The sequence below is a fragment of the Lepisosteus oculatus genome, chromosome 6 (genome assembly GCF_040954835.1).
Source record: "Lepisosteus oculatus isolate fLepOcu1 chromosome 6, fLepOcu1.hap2, whole genome shotgun sequence".
In the NCBI taxonomy this organism is placed as follows: Eukaryota; Metazoa; Chordata; class Actinopteri; order Semionotiformes; family Lepisosteidae; genus Lepisosteus; species Lepisosteus oculatus.
Genome location: NC_090701.1, coordinates 55,137,311 through 55,154,489, shown reverse-complemented (window position 1 = coordinate 55,154,489; position 17,179 = coordinate 55,137,311). Strand labels below are relative to the sequence as shown.

The window sequence follows — 17,179 nt, the reverse complement described above, 5'->3', positions numbered from 1 at the left end:
TAAAATAAAACTTTGACCCATTTAAAAGAGTTTCCTTCGAGAGATTTTACTATGAAGAAGAAAGAACTAGTGCATAATCACCACTCTGATGCCTCTAGCTCTGAACATAAGGCGAGGGAAATACATTCTAAGATGTCTAACACATATGGTGGTTTATCAGTCCTGAAACACTTTGGAAAAGGTGTTTTGCCACCAGACATACTGTAGCAGAGTTGAAAAGGGGTGGAAACTGTAAGGTCGAGCTTTTGCACATTAACTCTTCTTCTCCTGTTCTCCTGAGGGGAGAAGAGAAAGGCTCCATGTCGAGACAACCAAGCTTTTATGGGATATTAAATATAAGGTACCTTAAAAAAGCATGAAATAGAAGCTGATTAAGAGGTTTTAGATCATGCATTTTTTAGGAACTGCATTTTTCAGAGAAATCCATTTACGTTTTATTTTAGTGTCTGGTCAAAGGGTTTTTTTTTGTGGAGTAAGAAAAATAGCATTGTGATGCCAGAGGGGGCAGAACGAGCCTCTGAAGTATGGAACTGTAAATGCTTGACCGGCAATCACTTTTCTTAGCTGTCACACATCAAAGGTGCTTTGCAGTTCATCGTTTGTCTTGCAATTAACATTGTTAGAGTGACTGAGTGTACATAAAAGCTTATTTTGTTGAGCCAAGGGTGTATGTTAAATATTTTTATTTGGTATAATTTAAAAAATAAAATTATGAAGAACTGTGTGACATTCTGAAGGTTCATTAAACATATTACCATAGTTTTGTTACTCCTGGTATGCGTACCACAGTTTGAGAGCCACTGCTTTATTGTATAGAAATAAAGGAATATAGAAATCTGTGAACTCGCGATTAAACTTCAGAGCTTTCTGCAGTTAGGAAGATAATGGATTTTAAGAATGTCAGTGACAAGAATTAAGAATATAGGAAGTTACACGTTGGTTATATACTGTAGCAGTCTAGTTATTTATCACTTCTACAATTGCAGCCGACTACAACACCAGTATCATTATAAACCAGTGAAAACCCTCCAAAGAGTTTGACATTTATTTATGATTTTGTGTAGCTTCCTAAGTTATACAAATGTTTTTATTACTTTGTTTTTATCACATTGAAAGGCCACAACAGTATTTGGTTGGATCCAACTGGGAACAGCAAATACTTCTTTCAAAATGGTTATCATATCATAATTTATTTCTCGTTTGTACTTGAAGGATTATAAGTCGAAAACATTAATCCTACCAAAAAAAAAACACGAGTGTAAAGCTTTTAATCCAAAGCGACGAGATCTTTCAGTGATATTACGAGTGAGTTGCTCTCTGGTAAGTCAGCCTATTCTTGGTGACCTGAAAATGAATTTCCCTTCAGGCACCGCAAGCGTCACTACCTTCAATTAAAAAGCACGTCTCCGATTACTTCATTGACCAGGATGTTGACATATTTATTAGCTGAGCCTGTGCATTTCTGAAGACTCTCATGGCTTTTTTCTAATATGCCTCTCATGGCTGGCCTTGCTGATGAAGCCACGCTTGCAGGTGCCTCGGCTGAAACAGATGCCCAGGTTGCTAAGGAGGCGTTTTAGCTCAGTCAGGCAGAACCACAAGAACATCTAATTACTTTGCTCAGACAGAGAATGCAGGAAATAAAGAAGGAGCGCAAAGCTGCCTGAGCGCAGGGAATCCCAGCGCGCAAAGTGCCAGAAATGTCTGAAGACCTGCTCTCCGCATCCCCGCAGGTCCCCCAGGATGAATGGAGTGGCTTTGCACCCTCAGGTAAGGACGACGAGATCCCCTGCCGCCGGATGCGCAGCGGCAGCTACATAAAAGCCATGGGAGACGATGACAGTGGGGACTCGGACACCAGCCCGAAGCCCTCTCCGAAGATCCAGGCGCGGAGAGCGAGCTATCTCAAGGCCACCCAGCCGTCTCTGACCGAGCTGACCACTCTCAAGTAAGCCATTTCAGATGTTATACAGTTTCCAGCCGCTCCGTACGTGGCTTTGGAGACGTCCCGGTTCAAATGCCCACGAGAGGGATGGCACTATAGTCATACCTGTGTTTTGGGTTTGCCTTACATTATTGATCATTTAATATAGATTTGGGAGGAGCCCAAAATAAAGCACAGTGAGAAGTACCAAAAGCAAAAGTGTTCAGTCTTGATCTGTGCTCTGGCTGTTTAAAGATTTTGCTTTCTCAGCTGGGTGTTTCCGGTCAGAAGCGTGCAGGGACAAGGAAGGGTGATGGTTTGTAAATCGTTGATAATACTTTCAAGTCTCTGGTTTAAGCCAAATGCTGCAAATGTTTCTGAATTTTATCTGTAAAGCTCTCCCCACTGCAGTGCTCTTTTACTGTATCTGCAATTGTGTACAAAAAGGTATGTGTTGAAAGGAATTTTTATAGCAATTTGCACACAACATTACACTTAAAGAAATTATATCTAAATACATATAATCTTTCATGTGTAAGTTACTGTACGTTTGCATTGAAAGCATAACGAACACAACTTCAGCGGTATAAAAGTATGCCGAGTATAAAAGGGCTCTGTAAGACAGGATTTAAAAGTGTTCATTGACAAGCAAGATCCAATATAGGCTGGGAGATCATTCTTTCGCCCTGTGACAACAGAAAGAGAAGCAGAGCCACCCAGGGTTCACAGCCTCATATTCGCAACTGAAGGAAGGCAGGAGGTGCAGAGGTGTGTAGGGAGTTCGCAGACAGGAGACAAACCATTCAAAGGCTAACAGGGGAGCAGCAGAGTTATTCATTTTATCCTGAACTGTTTGGACTGCAGATTGGGCAGCCGTGCTGAAGGGTTTCAGTACTTGGGGGGCTGGATATTTTGTAAGGTTTATTTTGGTTTGAAAATGTACAAGAACCCACACTTACAAGAAGCAACGTCCTTTGCATTCCTTAGCAGACTGCTCCTCAGACCTCAGTTCTGATGGGAACTGGACCATGTGGAATACGAGGCCCAACATTATACCATCCCAGTTCCTAATATTTTGGTCTAAGGTTTAGTGCACAACAGAAAATACCACTGCTGATTGCTTGGTACTGTGATATAGAATTATGTTTTAACCTTAGATTTTTACTTTTTTTTTCTTTATTTGGATTAAATGCTAATGATTCTGTTAAAGGAAGCCAGGCAACTGCATCTTTACACAACAAAATTACTTGAGCAAATTGAACATTTAGCAGGTGTGAAATCTGCTGCGTTTCTAAATCTAGCAAATTCAAAAGTGATCCCTTGTGACATTTTAATACAATACATATATTTATTTATATGAAATATGTTTGTTTAAAATATTTTAAGCTTATTAAGAGGCTAGCTCTTCCCACAGCACAATTCAAACGAAGCATATGTATTATTGTTTCTGTTTGTTGGTTTTTTATGACCATGTCTTTTGAATGTTTGCGTCTTATTTATTATATGATTCTTGTAATAAATGCACTGACATAATAGATAACCCTAGATTAAGCTTGGGCATCTGAAAGAGGCAGATTTTGGTGGGGTGTTCTTCCAGATTGCTGGAGTGACAGGTTTGCACTAAAAACCAGTGAGCCCTGTCCTGACTCCACTATATCCACTATTGTGAATATTAGGTTGTGCCTACTTAGTCAGTTGTACCTTTTATAGGAAGTACAGTCTGAACACCTAAATTGTGCTGTTTGTCATATACTATTCTTGAGCTACTGCATTTACGAAAAATGGAAAAGGATGATAACCCTTCACCATCAAGTAGGGTTCATTCATTACAAAAAAGTACAAAGTCACCTCAGTATGTCTTTCATACAGTTGTTGGGTTACCCCCGTATACCCCTTTGAATTGCGCATTGCATGCCTGGCATCCTTCCAAATTCCTTTTGTAACTTCTGAGGGGGCAGAGGTTTACCGGTGTGAGGTTAGCGGAAACCGGAAAAACAAAAAAAGGAAAACGAAAAGTGCATCGCTTGGAACAGCGGCGTCCGGGCAGGACTTTCCCAGTCTAATGGGGACCTGTCTGGATGAAAAGGAGCCAAAACAAAAAGAGAACTCAATCAGTCCCGGTGCAGATATTGTCCTGTGGCAGAGCTGTGGCTCTGTGGCTAGTGATCTGCGCCTGTGGCTGGAAGGTTGCTGCTTCGTATCCCGCGGCTGGCAGAGGAATCCTACTCCACTGGGCCCCTGAGCAAGGCCCCTAACCCCAACTGCTCCAGGGGCGCCGTATAAATGGCTGACCACCAGCTTCTCTCCCTGTCTGTGTGTCTCATGGAGAGCAAGCTGGGGTATGCGAAAAGACAAATTCCTAACGCAAGAAATTATATATGGCCAATAAAGTGATCTTATCTTATACATGGCAGGACAGGGGAGGGAAAAAAAGAAAATATTAAAAAGAAGCAAACTGGGGGCCTTATGCTCGCATCACAACCCCCTCCGGGACTGTCGCTGGAATATTCTCCCCTTGTGGGGCTGACCCGACTGGAGCCCTGCTTGCTCGTCCCTCCAGGGAGGTGCTGAGTGTGTCTTAAAGGGCCTCCACAGCTGTGGGTTGTCCTTAATTAGCCAGGACAGAGGTGGTTGCTAAGGCAATGCGTCACCCTTAATCCAGGGCTCCGCCTCCACACCAAACACGCCCCTGGATTATACCACAATATGATATATTCTTTCCATGTGTAATATTTCCTAATGCATTTGTGCTGTGCGGGTTTTAAACCAAGACCAGCACAAAGGTCCACTGTCATACTAGTAGAGAGTAATTGAGAAACCACTCACAGTGATAGTGAAGATGAGAGATGTTTCATTGCAACCAATAGTGTTTTTTAAAAGAGCTGTCTTTGTTTTTTTCTGTATTGCACAGTGAATCAAATGTTCAGTGTGTAAAACATTGATTTGGTCTAGGCCATATGTAAATTTGGAGAGATTTCAATGTTTGTGGAGTTATAAAGTTATTCCTTTTCAAATAAAGGCAGTAATGAAGTGCAATGCTGATACTTTCTCTTACAAGCAAGAAATAATTGAATAGTTCCTTGTCTTTGAGTGAAAAGATTTGAAGGCAATGTTCCATAGAACAAATATCAATTAAAATCTCTGCAGAAATGGCCATCATTATCACTAGAAGAGCCAAGAATGCCTTTGGTTAACTAACAGCACAGCATTTGAAGGTGTGATTAATTATTTTTATTGGCCTGGGGATGGTTTAAGGCTTCTGTTCTGACATAAGGAAATGCATTTTGGTTTTATTTGAGTATGAGACTTAACAAATCTTACAGTGTAAATAATTTACATCACATTTCACTATAAATTGTTATCTTTTTAAGGGGAATGGATGACTTAAGAGGATACTTAAAAAGCAATTGCACAATTTTAATTGATTAGGAACCAAGCATTTTTTAATCTGAAAATCACTGGAAATAATTCAAAATGTATTATTTAGGTTACACACAGTCACTGCAATTTCCAAATTCCTATAAGATTAAATTGAGCCATGTTGTGTCCTTTGCAGTATTTCCCTTTTTCAGAATGCTAATCTACAACTGGGTGTCAACTAATGAAGTATGGTTTTACCTTGATTAACCTTGTACAATTTCTACTTCCTTGAGTTCTGTTTCGTGGAGAAATTGATTTAATTGATTTCTAGCCATTAAAGCCCTGCAGTTGGAAGTGTAATTATTTTTAAACTTGGCTGCTAAAATCATTTAGAAAATGCCAGAGTTTTTTAAAATGTATAGACTGACAAACAAAAAGAAGAAATGTAGGCTAGGAGAAGAGGAAAATACAAATAAAATTATTGGAATGGAAGAGTTGGATACTGTATATTGTTTATTAGGTTCTGGGTTTGCAGTTTGGGATCCTTGGGGAGCCCATATTTTGTACAGTATATTTTTTTTGCTAATTTTTATTTTGTAAATATCATTTTGTTTTGTTAGTTGAGGGTGGGAGGAGGAGGGACAGTTGATTTATTGAATTGATAAAGTATTGATTTATTGGGAAAAAATGAGGAAAACATTCAAACAAAACAATTACCGCTGACAAGAATAACCATCCAAATAATTTCTGGGATCACCGGTGTAGAATGGCAGGGAGAAGAACCACCAGCAGGGTGTGCTGTGTTACCGTCCCTGTTCAGACTGAACCCCACCATGCCTGGGACTGCGAACTGTATCACTCAAGATATGGACCTAAGCAGCTCCTTGGGAATGGCAACAGTGGCAGATTAAAAAATGGCAGAGACGTCATTAGTGATAGAACTGATCCTCTTCTGTTTCCATAACCAGAAGTCTCCATACCTGAGGTCGGGTGAATTTGGAAACCTGTAGCTGATGATGTGGTCAGAGCCGAACTTGTCTCTCATCAGTCCTTCCACAGGAGTGGCTATGTGAGTCAGCCCACATGACATTGGTGCCGCCAAGAATGCCACCTTGTGGCAACGTGACGCGTGACGAGTCCTCACGCCCTGCACTCGTTAGTGGCTGCCACCTTGTCTGAACATTCACAGTCCCAGCTGTCGCCTCGACAGGTGGTCTGTCTCACCTGGGCTAGCCAGGAGAATGTTCTGTCCCCTTCGTTCCAGCGGGCGAGAAGGTGAAGAAGCAACATACCGCGGAGGTTTCTTCACCTAAGGAAGTCTTTCGACACTGAGAGACACATTCCATAGAACTACACAAGTGCATGGATGTTAAGTTTATTTGCTATGACATCTTCATGCGTCTGTATTCCACAAGCCCTTCTTAAATTGGTGGAGTAAAGTATCTAATCTCTCATCTGTAGTGGGGGGTAAAGGGGTGTGGCGTAGAATGGGTGCCGTGCATCACTCTGGTGGGCTCAGCGGTTTGGTACTGGATGAATTGAGTCTCCTCTAATGGGGCCTTACAAAGTAAAGCACTTTGGGATGAAACACTGCTTTACTGAAGATACGGCACTGGATCCACACCTGATTCTTCGCCAAGACTGGGGGTCCCCTACACTCCATGTTGTGAATCCCCTCGTTGGATTATTGTCCCAAAGGGAAGCATTCTTCCAGGGCCACGTGATAACTCAGATGATGATGTTTGTTGAAATGCTTATTGAAATCCTCTCTAGTAACTGCTTTTCTAAAATTAGTGATTTTTTTTACCCTAGTGATGCTAATACAGTTGCGTTTTAGACTGCAGTCAATTTAGAGAAGAACTACAGAAATGCTCAATGGAGCAAAAGTTAAAGCTTACACAGAGAGGAGAAGATAAAACTACACTTGAATCTTTCTATGTTGACGTGGAGTACAGCACACATTATACCCGGAAGAAGTCATAATTGGAGTTTAACTAATAAAGTCGCTGAAGGTGATTAAATATTCAATTGTATAGCTAAAGGTAAGAAAATTCTATGAAAGTAAAGTTTATTCTGTTTGATCATTTATCCAATATATATTGGACAGACAAATCAATCCTGGGAGGTATTAAGTGAACTATTATAAATTCTGAACAAATAAGCTCATTGTTAACAGTTGTTATTACAATATTGAAATGTAAACATACATATCTCTGTGAGTAATGAATCATGGATTTACTGATTTATTCCATAATCAGATAATTTACCTGATAGTAGTTCAGGTGGGTAGCTGTGTCAGCATGCGTACGCTGCAAAGGAACAAGTAATAGGTTTATTCCATGCTGAAAAAAAGAAGAACAAATTATTCAGCATGAAATAAACCTATTACTTGTTCCTAATTTACCTGATGTTGTATGTAGCATTTGTACTGAATATTGTTTAGATATTCAGATATAAAAATCATAATTCATGTAAATACGTTTATATACTGAATAAATACTTTATGCAAAAACATTGTTAGGAAAACAGCTTTCCTCTGTTTTAAGTTATTTACAGGCTTTAAATTAATTCATTATTGTTCAGCTTTTGGCTTTTTTTATTTGTGAAAAGGCTTTTTTATTTGTGATAAGTAATTGTTGGTTAATTTGATGTTTAGAGTTTTGCTAAGTGAAGTTCATTTAAAAGAGCACAAATCTGAGGTATGAAATGAAGAAAAGGGAATTTTCCAATCAGTCTGATTTGCAGCGTTACAGACTGTACACAGAGGAGTCTCATTATTTCATCTTAACTGCAGGGGCTGTTTAGGATGATGTCCGGAGATGAATTCATATCTAGGAAAAACATAAGCATGAACTCTTCCAATTCCCTAAGTCTTATCTGACTTTTGTTGTATTTACTGACCAAAACGAACATTGACAATGTAATTCACACAATTACATTTTCATTCATATTGTAAATAATTAAATAGATATACCAATAACAATATATTTCATTGAATAACGATGACAGTCTTTAGTATTCCTCAGTCCGACAGCAAGTTTCAAGAATGTAAACACCTGAGGAAAAGAATACATTTCTGCTTAAAATATGAGAAAGTGGGAAAGATGCGACAATTGAAATGTTTCCCTGTAATGAAATGTTATTAACTCAAGCTATTTAGCAGCATGGTGCATATTAAAAACCTTGCTTTGCATAAGAAAAATAAAATTAAAAGATTTTTTTTCCGTATCACCTAAGAGAAAGTCCTGTCTAAGAGAAAGCTTGCTGTCCGTGCTGCCGAGGACTATTAAGCATATCTCACAGTTATTTTTATTTCATGTCCCTGGCTTTGAAGGGGCCATGATGAAATGACAATACAAATCCTGCTGCGGGTTTCATCTTCGACACCTCCTGAAGCTTATCCAGTCTATTAAGCTAGACCTACCCTGACATCATAAGTCTTTCTGTGGAATTTTATGAACTCCGTTGGCATGCCCAGTCAGTCAATAAAGAAGATGCTTGCAGAGATCATGTAAACCTCACTCAAGTCTATTTTTAGAGACATTTTCTTTTTCCGTCTTGAAAGTTATTGTTTTAGTAAATGACCAGTCCTTTAACCCCTACTCCGTTTGGGATTTATCCTGAATACTGTATATCAAAGCAACTACAGTCTTTGGGTCTTAAAACTAATTGTGGGTCATGTTCAGAAAAGCTTCAATGGCAAATAAGGCTGTTAATTCTAAATAAAGCTGTAGTGACATTAAATAAAGCTGTGTTGCTCATAGCAGTAGTGTAGAAAATCACTCTCCACAGCTTTGGTAACCCTATTTTTTGTTTGCAGAGTACATGAATAAAAAATCTGTGTTTTACAAAGATGAGCCACAGATAATTAATATATCTGCACTTTTTCTAGATCTTTGGCATCAAGTAGTTTCTTGGCTCTTTTCCTTCTTTGTTAATGAGGAAGTGATAGGCGTGATGTGTGGTGAGTGTGGGAGGTGTGAAATTCTGCACCAATGACAGATCTTACCTCATCGTATTAATAAGGTCTAGTAGGTGTAGTGAGCTGGTTGAGGATGTCACTGTGACTCTTTATGGAGATCTATTTCAACAAGGTACACATTCGGGAAGCACAGTGGGTTTTTGATGCAGACTTCAAGACAACGTCAGCTGCCTTTGTTTATTTTTGTGACACCATAATGTCCCAAGCAATCCTGCCACAAGTTGTTTTTTTACTACAGCATTTAAGTTGTAATTTCTATTACAACTAACAAGACTACTTTTTGAGATTGAGAGTGTTGTATTATGAATATGTTTTGGACAATGGGTGTGTTATATCAGTTTGCTACAGTTTGTTGTTTTATTTTCACTTATTTTTGCCTGTAAGAGGAAACCTATGCGTCTGTTGTAGTGAGGAAATGATACACAGTAACAACTTCTTGTAGCTCTTTCCGTTTCAAAGATTCCGAAGTCCACCCTGAAGTGAATGACCCACCGTGGTGATGTACAGCAGCCCCAGTATACAGAAGATCAGATGGATGAGTAAAAACTTACTTTACCAATTGAATTAAGGGGGAATTTTGGAAAGGCCAAACTGAATATGTGGAAAATAGAATTTGGTTATACACCGGTGAACACTCCTGAGGGTGTAGCACAGTGTCCTGTGTCTTCCTTGTCATACTGGGGTATTAATTTTAGACACTCTGGTCCTGGGAAGCACCCCCAGTCATCCACTTACACTTATACTCACAGCAGCTACCTGTGAGATCTTCCGTAGAGATCTCTCAATCCCATTCAAGTGCTGACCAGACCCGAACTTCCTCTCCATCTGAAATGTGATGAGTTGAGGTTACAAGTGGTGCAAGTTACTGCCTGTGGTAGTCTGGTGTTAAATTAACTCATACTGATTGAAAGACTCATTACTTTTCCGGTGCACCAAAAGCTGTGGTCTACCCCACATCAAGTTTAATGCATAGCTAAATTCCTCATGATCCAAATGTAGAATATACAGCACTCAATTTTAACTTTCCTTTGTTCTTGGAAAAGGTTCCCAAAAGGCTTACAGCAGAAACAGTTTTACAGTTTTAGTTTAAACTGTAATTGTTCTGATTTCAGGTAAAGAATTTATCTTTCCATAGACCTTTCATGTTTTAAATCCCATCTATATAAGTTGTCTCTATTGGTTTAGAACTGATTTTTTCTAGGTGTCTAACTTTTCAGACACATTAGTTTTAACTTAATGTTAGAAACCCAAGTGCATTTAACTCTATTTCCGGAATATGGTTGCTGAATTCATTTTGTACTCAAGTGCGCTATCAAGTTTGTTTTACATCTTGAACTTTAATAAGTATCTACTTAACTCAGAAATTCATACTGTGCATATTTAAAATTGACTGCAAATAAAATGACTAATGACTGGAAATCATTAGAATGAACCCTGTTCCCTTTTTAGATCTGTTTTTCAATATGGTATAAAAAATAGAAAACACTAGATTAGAATTTAAGGATTCTCATAACAGCAGTTAGTTGTCATTATTAGGACAAATAAAATACTGTTCTAACACTATCTTTTTATATAACATTTAAGTGCTTTGGATGGTGTTAGTTCTCATTCCATTAGGGATGAGGCTCCATTAGGTGTCACCTTCAAACCAGATGTTAGTGTTTTTGTGGCGTTAATCCCAAAAGCATTAGGACTCATCTCAGTAATAATGTCCTCCTTCTAACACTTGTAAATTCATAGTGACATTAATCTCATCATTTAAAACATACCTCTTTTTACTGTCTTAGGCAATATAAAAACCCAACTAGGATTATTTAAATAACTGACTAGAGTACATGTAGCAACTTTTATTTTGTTCCCAATGCAACCATAATATTTCAGTGTTAATAATGTTCATATACCTGAGTCTACATCTCAAGCACTTTTTCAGTTTGAGGAATATCACAAAAAAAAAATCATTAAGGTAAATGGCATTCCTTGACAACGATTATTTGCACAATAAGGAATAAATTCAGCATTTCATACGGAGTATCTCCCTCTGCGGACAGATACAATGACTCAGTGGTTTTCTTAAATGCTTTGTTTCAAATGCTTTTACCTGAACCAGACTGCACTATATACGGTAGATGAAGTTGGGAATTCTCCATTTTAGACACCAATATGGGAGCCATAATTTTCACTTCAGTAGTTCCGTCATACTCTAATGACTAAATGAGATGATGAATATGAAGGGATGTACGTAATACATTGGCTTAAAGTTGCCTGGCGGATGAAATGACAGTGCTGCTCAGAGATCAGAGCTGTCAAATCTCCCCAAAAGAATCTCCAAAACACACTGTTGGAGATATTGACCACTGAGATCGGAGCGAGTTGGTTCGGCTGCTGGTTTTGCAAGAACCAAGCAGAACACAGCTGTAGCATAGAGTAAATGAAAATACTGTAATGCAGGCTTGAGCTTGTTTGATCTAATACATTTGGATAGTGCTTTGGAGAAACACAACTGTTGAGTGAAGTGAATGAAAAGCAAGTATAGTGTGGATGATAGAACACAAGTCAGGGAACAGATGGCAGCACTTGCAGGACCTGCTATCTTGAGATTGAAACTCTGTGGTGGGCAGCAGAAGAGTGGGAAGAGTCGAGGACCAATACTGCCCCAGTTGGACACCAACTTAAGGAGGGTTAAGTGGGGAACGCTGTAGCACTTTTGGGATTCTAGGGGAGCTAGGGACAAAGTTGAGTATGAAAAAGGAGTCCCTTATCTAAGGGGCAAAGTAGGAGTCAGCAACTAGGGTTTCTTATGGGGACAGTGAAAAGAAGGACAAAACAACATATATAGGCTGTGGCTGTAGGTGCAGTGGTTTGGACAACATAAACGGAGCAAAAAGAGGGAAAGGAGGGAGAGTCAAACAAGCAGGATTAGGAAGAGAGGAAAAGGAAAGAAAAGAGAAGATGAAACTGCCGCAGTTGGTCTAAGATTGTGAAAAATGTGCTGAGGAAGGTTTTCAGTGGAAGGCTGAGGCTTAAGAGGTAAGAAAGTGATTCTGTTCCTAGATTAACAAGATGAAGGTACAGTACCAGCACTGCTGAGTGCAAAATACATTCATCTGTGATTAAAACGAATGCTATAAAATTCTAAAAAAGTTGTGCTGGTCAGAGATCAGAGCTGTTGCACCCCCCTCACATATGCAGGGTGAGCTAGAGAGAAAGTGCTTTAGCAGTGAAACTGGGGGTGGAGGGAGGACAGCTAGGAAAGACCCATGCAGAGCCTGGACATCTTATACCTGTAGGGAAGTAGAAGTGTGAGATTATAATAAAATAAGATAAGATCAGATCCCTTTATTAGCCATATACAATTTCTTGCATTAGGAATTTGTCTTTTCACATACCCCAACTTGCTCTCCATGAGACACACAGGCACACAGATGGGGAGAGAGAAGCTTGGGGTCAGAGCGCAGGGTCAGCCATTTATACAGCGCCCCTGGAGCACCTGGGATTAAGGACCTTACTCAGGGGTGGGAGCACGGACTAGGATTAATGTGCCGTCCATGGGATTTGAACCAGCAACCTTCCAGCCACATATACACACATATACTCTGTATCAAATTTAGCTCCTCTGATGCAGCACATTTATTAACAGTCACCCTCAAATGTGTATAAACATCATTCGCAAGCTATCTTCCTTGACGGACTATTCAATTACCCAGTAAAAATGTTGTTTTTTATATCACATACTGTAGGTTTTATCACAAGGTAAACACGTGGACAGTTAAAGATACTATTGAATGATGCTTACCTGACAATTGTAAGCCATTGGCATAGCAATCCTGTTTGATAACAATAATAATTCAATGAAGTAAACTTGCATTTTTTTGTTCTTATATTTGTTTTGTCTTCTGTGGCTTTAAGCCAAAAAGTGATGGGTCTGATATCTTTCAAAGAAATTTTAAAATGTAGACAACACTGTAAAACATGGTGTTAGGCACCGCATTGCAACATGATAATTTAGCTGTAATTTAAATGTACACATCTAAAGTAACACAGATAAATTTAAATTGTGGCGCTAAGAAAACCAAAGGATTGACTAATTCAAAATGTCTGATAGATGAGAGACTGCAGGAGGTATAAGAAACTAACATCAAATATCCTTTTACTATATATGAATACTTATTTTGCATATCCATAGTAAAATACAATTTCTGTACCAATAATAGTGTATTTCACTATAACTTTACAAATTAAAAGTACTAAACATATCCAGAGTCACAGAATATGTATTTGTTCTGCGTCTTTGTAGTTGTGTTGACCTTTTTGATGAAATGCAGCCTTTGTGTATGATTTTATTTTAATTTCCTCTTAATGCAACTCAGTAAAGCTCAGGTCTCTGGCTGTCCTGCAAAATATCCCCATAAAATTAATCAAGAGACCTTAACAACATTAATTGTTTATACTTTCTTTGGTTTTGAAAACAGATGATTTATGATAATAGGTTTAAGCTCTTGTTTTTTCCATCCTTACAAGCATTTTGCCTACAGTGTATAAGCTGCTATCCTTAGACAAGGTCTATTGATTTTGTTTTATTGTTACACATATTCACACTTTGTACTGCCTCTAGTGTACAGAGCCCTCTAAACAGCTACACCTCTTTACTTATACAGTAAATATTATACAGTACATTATCACTAGTTAATATACTGTAGTAAAATAATTGATTTCAGCTTTTTCAAATGCTCCTTTTTTTGCTGGAGTTTTTACATTACAAAACTCAATTTTATTTAAGTATGAATATATTGCTTCCTCACTATATTATACTGTAGCTCATGCTGCTAAACAGCATGGCCTAGTTAAAGTTAAGTGCACCATGAGTGAATTAGAAATTTAAATTACAAATCACACAAGTTAAATGGTCATTTACTGTATACCGAAGCGCAAATGAATAAAACAGTAGCACTAGCTTAATAAATGTAATAAGGAAACAATATAAACGTGTGCTTATTGTGTTGAAGTACCAGATAATTATGTTAATCCCTAATTTTTCCTTGGAAAAAATGTTACTTTGTGTGTCACAGTTGTTAACAAGTTCATCAAGAGAGTGTTCTGCTATATACTGTATATTCAATCAATCATTGCATTCTTTATCGTATGCTCAGAACTGTAGTTATATAAATATATGCTGAGCCTCTACCCTTTGTAGAGATCAATACATTTAGAATAAGAGCATACCAGCAGAGTTTTAAAATACACATGATTAAAGATTTATTCTGGCATTTATGGTCTGAGATATCAAATACATTGAAGACTGAAGAATGCAGATCATCAAATGGTCATCAATAGCTACAAATGGTTTAGCGCCAATTTTGTGAATAATTAGTTCATGATGCATATTTCATTATTAATACATTGTGCTAATTACTTTTATTGCATTTATGATGATTGACAGAGTTAGAACTGAGCCCCACTTGCTTGGAGGTGTGAGCAACATTGTCTTTCTGTGCTTCTGTGTCATTTGAGAGGGTCATGGCTGAGTTAATGTGTACCAGAATGCTATCCATCACATTACAGCCACTGAACTGATTTTACAAACTGAAGTTTGACATTTCCTATATTCTCCTTAATCAGAGGAAGCAACAACATATCTGAATTATGAATACACAGTAGTAATTCCTTCCGGTTCTTTACACATGCAGATGATTTGTGATGTACCGTGCTGTTTGGAAAGTATCCTATGTAAGAAGTTCCCCGGTTTTGCCATGAGTCTAGAATTTTGTCAATTTAGCAATTGTCTGTTTTTAATTACTATCATTGGCTAAATATCCAAAATGGCATATTAGTAAATAAGAGTTGAAATGAAACATAAGTAATTTAATATGTGTAGCTGAAACGTGGTGAGAATATCTTGATTTTTCTGCAATACTCATTATGAATGAAAAATAATTCCTGTTTTAAATAGCAACCTTAAGGAATATTACACAATTTATTTTTGTATCTAATTTTACAGATAGATTATTGCTGTAAATATACATTATTATCTAGGCTCTCTTTATGTACAAAGGGCCTACCTCTAAATGTTCTGTTATTTTACTAAATAAAAGTGTACAATTAGTTTTATTGTATTTATTTATGTTTTACTGAACATTTAATTAGACATTGGAGAATTTCATAATATAGCTACACCAAAATCAGTGCAACTGCACTGCTTTTTTCCATACTCTTGTAAACCACCACAAGTTGGGTGAAGTTGTCAGTTTACAAATAAATTATTAAGAACGACATTGCAGATTTTAATGATCTTCCTGACAAGGATCACACTTTTTTTATTAATTTGTTTTGCCACAGCTTATTTTCAATGCATTATAGAGTTGTCTTGATCATCAAATTCCCTGTGACAATGCTTTTGCTCCTAAAGCTGTCATTGCTGTATCACATTGTCTACAATAATGATAATGTGTGAGAATTTATTCCAGTAGTTTAATATGCATCTGCAAGCAGCAGCGTGTTACATTATAATATGAATGTGTTATCAATTTGAGGATTTCAACATGTTTACTTGATATGATCAAAATCAGATTTTGATTTTGATCATATCCAAAAAATGAGCTTGCGCTCTATTGATACAATGGTAGTATTACTAGTATATGTTATTATTAGGAAAGAGTTACAAAAAACAAATCAGAAGAAGACAGAGCCATTCTTACCCAGAATTATGATGAACTTTGCAGGATGAACAGGCCCAGTACATCACCATCGTAGTACAAATAAAACAGTAAATATTTTGAAGTAGTGCCGTGTAATTATTTAGAACTCAATTCTGATAATGTGAAGACACAAACTGTTTCCCGAGAGAAGAAATATACAGCTTAAAGTAAAGTGGCATTTCTAGTGTTGTACATCTCTATCAGTGATCTGAGCAGATTGTCCAAGCTTTATTTCACTAGAAAGTAACACTTCAACACCTGACATAGCTCCCTGGGTGAGACCTGGATATCCATCTTTACTATCTATAAAGCCATAGCTATTGCCACTGAGGGGAAACCCCTCCACATGTAGCCAGAAAACATGTGATATGCCTGCATTTCAGAGAATAAGTGAAATAAGTGCGAGTAGAAATGCAAATTAAATACCGTCAAATACAAAATAAGCATGTACGTAGCATGTATTTTAATAGGTTTTGAAATACTTTGAATTAACTTAAGGGGGCTCAAACTCCACATGACAGACTGGAATCCTATAACAAGACCCCTTTATGAGAGTTAAAGGTCCAATCATATTGCTGCTTTTCTTGGGTGCACTTGTTAAGCAGTGAAACAATATAAGTTAGTGTTCACGATCAGAAGCTTTTAGCAATTTCTGTCTAAATAGGAATTTTTTATCTTCACTTTTGAATAATGGAATAATTCTGCTACCGGAAATGAAGGTTAACATGCTGCCGGTGAGTGAGATATTGTATTATTCTGAATTTTAATAAAACTGCTTGTTTTGTTATTTAAGTTATTTAATTATGCTTGAATAATCTCCAGAGGGAAATGTTCAGCGTTGCCTAATTCTGGATTCACAGAGAAATTTATAGAAAGACAGAAGCACAGAAACTGACTGCAGAGTTCAGGAGGGGGTAACTGATTCAAACTTATAACGCTGCTCTACGTGGCCAAGTAGGCAAACTGTAAGCGTAGTTCAGGACCCTATGCAGACGGTATAATCCGGGAGTAAGTGGAGAAGGGAAAAGACGTAGAGGATCAGGACGGGTGGACAGACGTGGGGGCGTGACTACGGTGATCCGGTGCTCGGGGGGCGTGGCGTAGGCAAACAAGTCCAAACAGTCCAAGGGGCAAATCCGGGGCGCAGTCCAGGAACCGGGGGATCCATCCAAGATGAGACAAACAAGGTTAAAAACCGGAATGGGATCCGGAACAGGAACA

General features: G+C 38.0%; 1 protein-coding gene across 5 annotated transcripts in view; it reads left to right on the top strand.

The window, feature by feature from the left end:
- The window catches only part of dlgap1a (discs, large (Drosophila) homolog-associated protein 1a), a 239,014-nt gene that overhangs the window by 167,881 nt on the left and 53,954 nt on the right, over positions 1-17,179 (top strand). For all 5 annotated transcript variants that reach the window (XM_015353463.2, XM_015353459.2, XM_015353462.2 and 2 more), the window contains one exon: positions 1,734-1,948. In XM_015353463.2, coding sequence (XP_015208949.1) covers positions 1,734-1,948 — 215 coding nt within the window. The remainder of the gene's footprint in view (positions 1-1,733; positions 1,949-17,179) is intronic.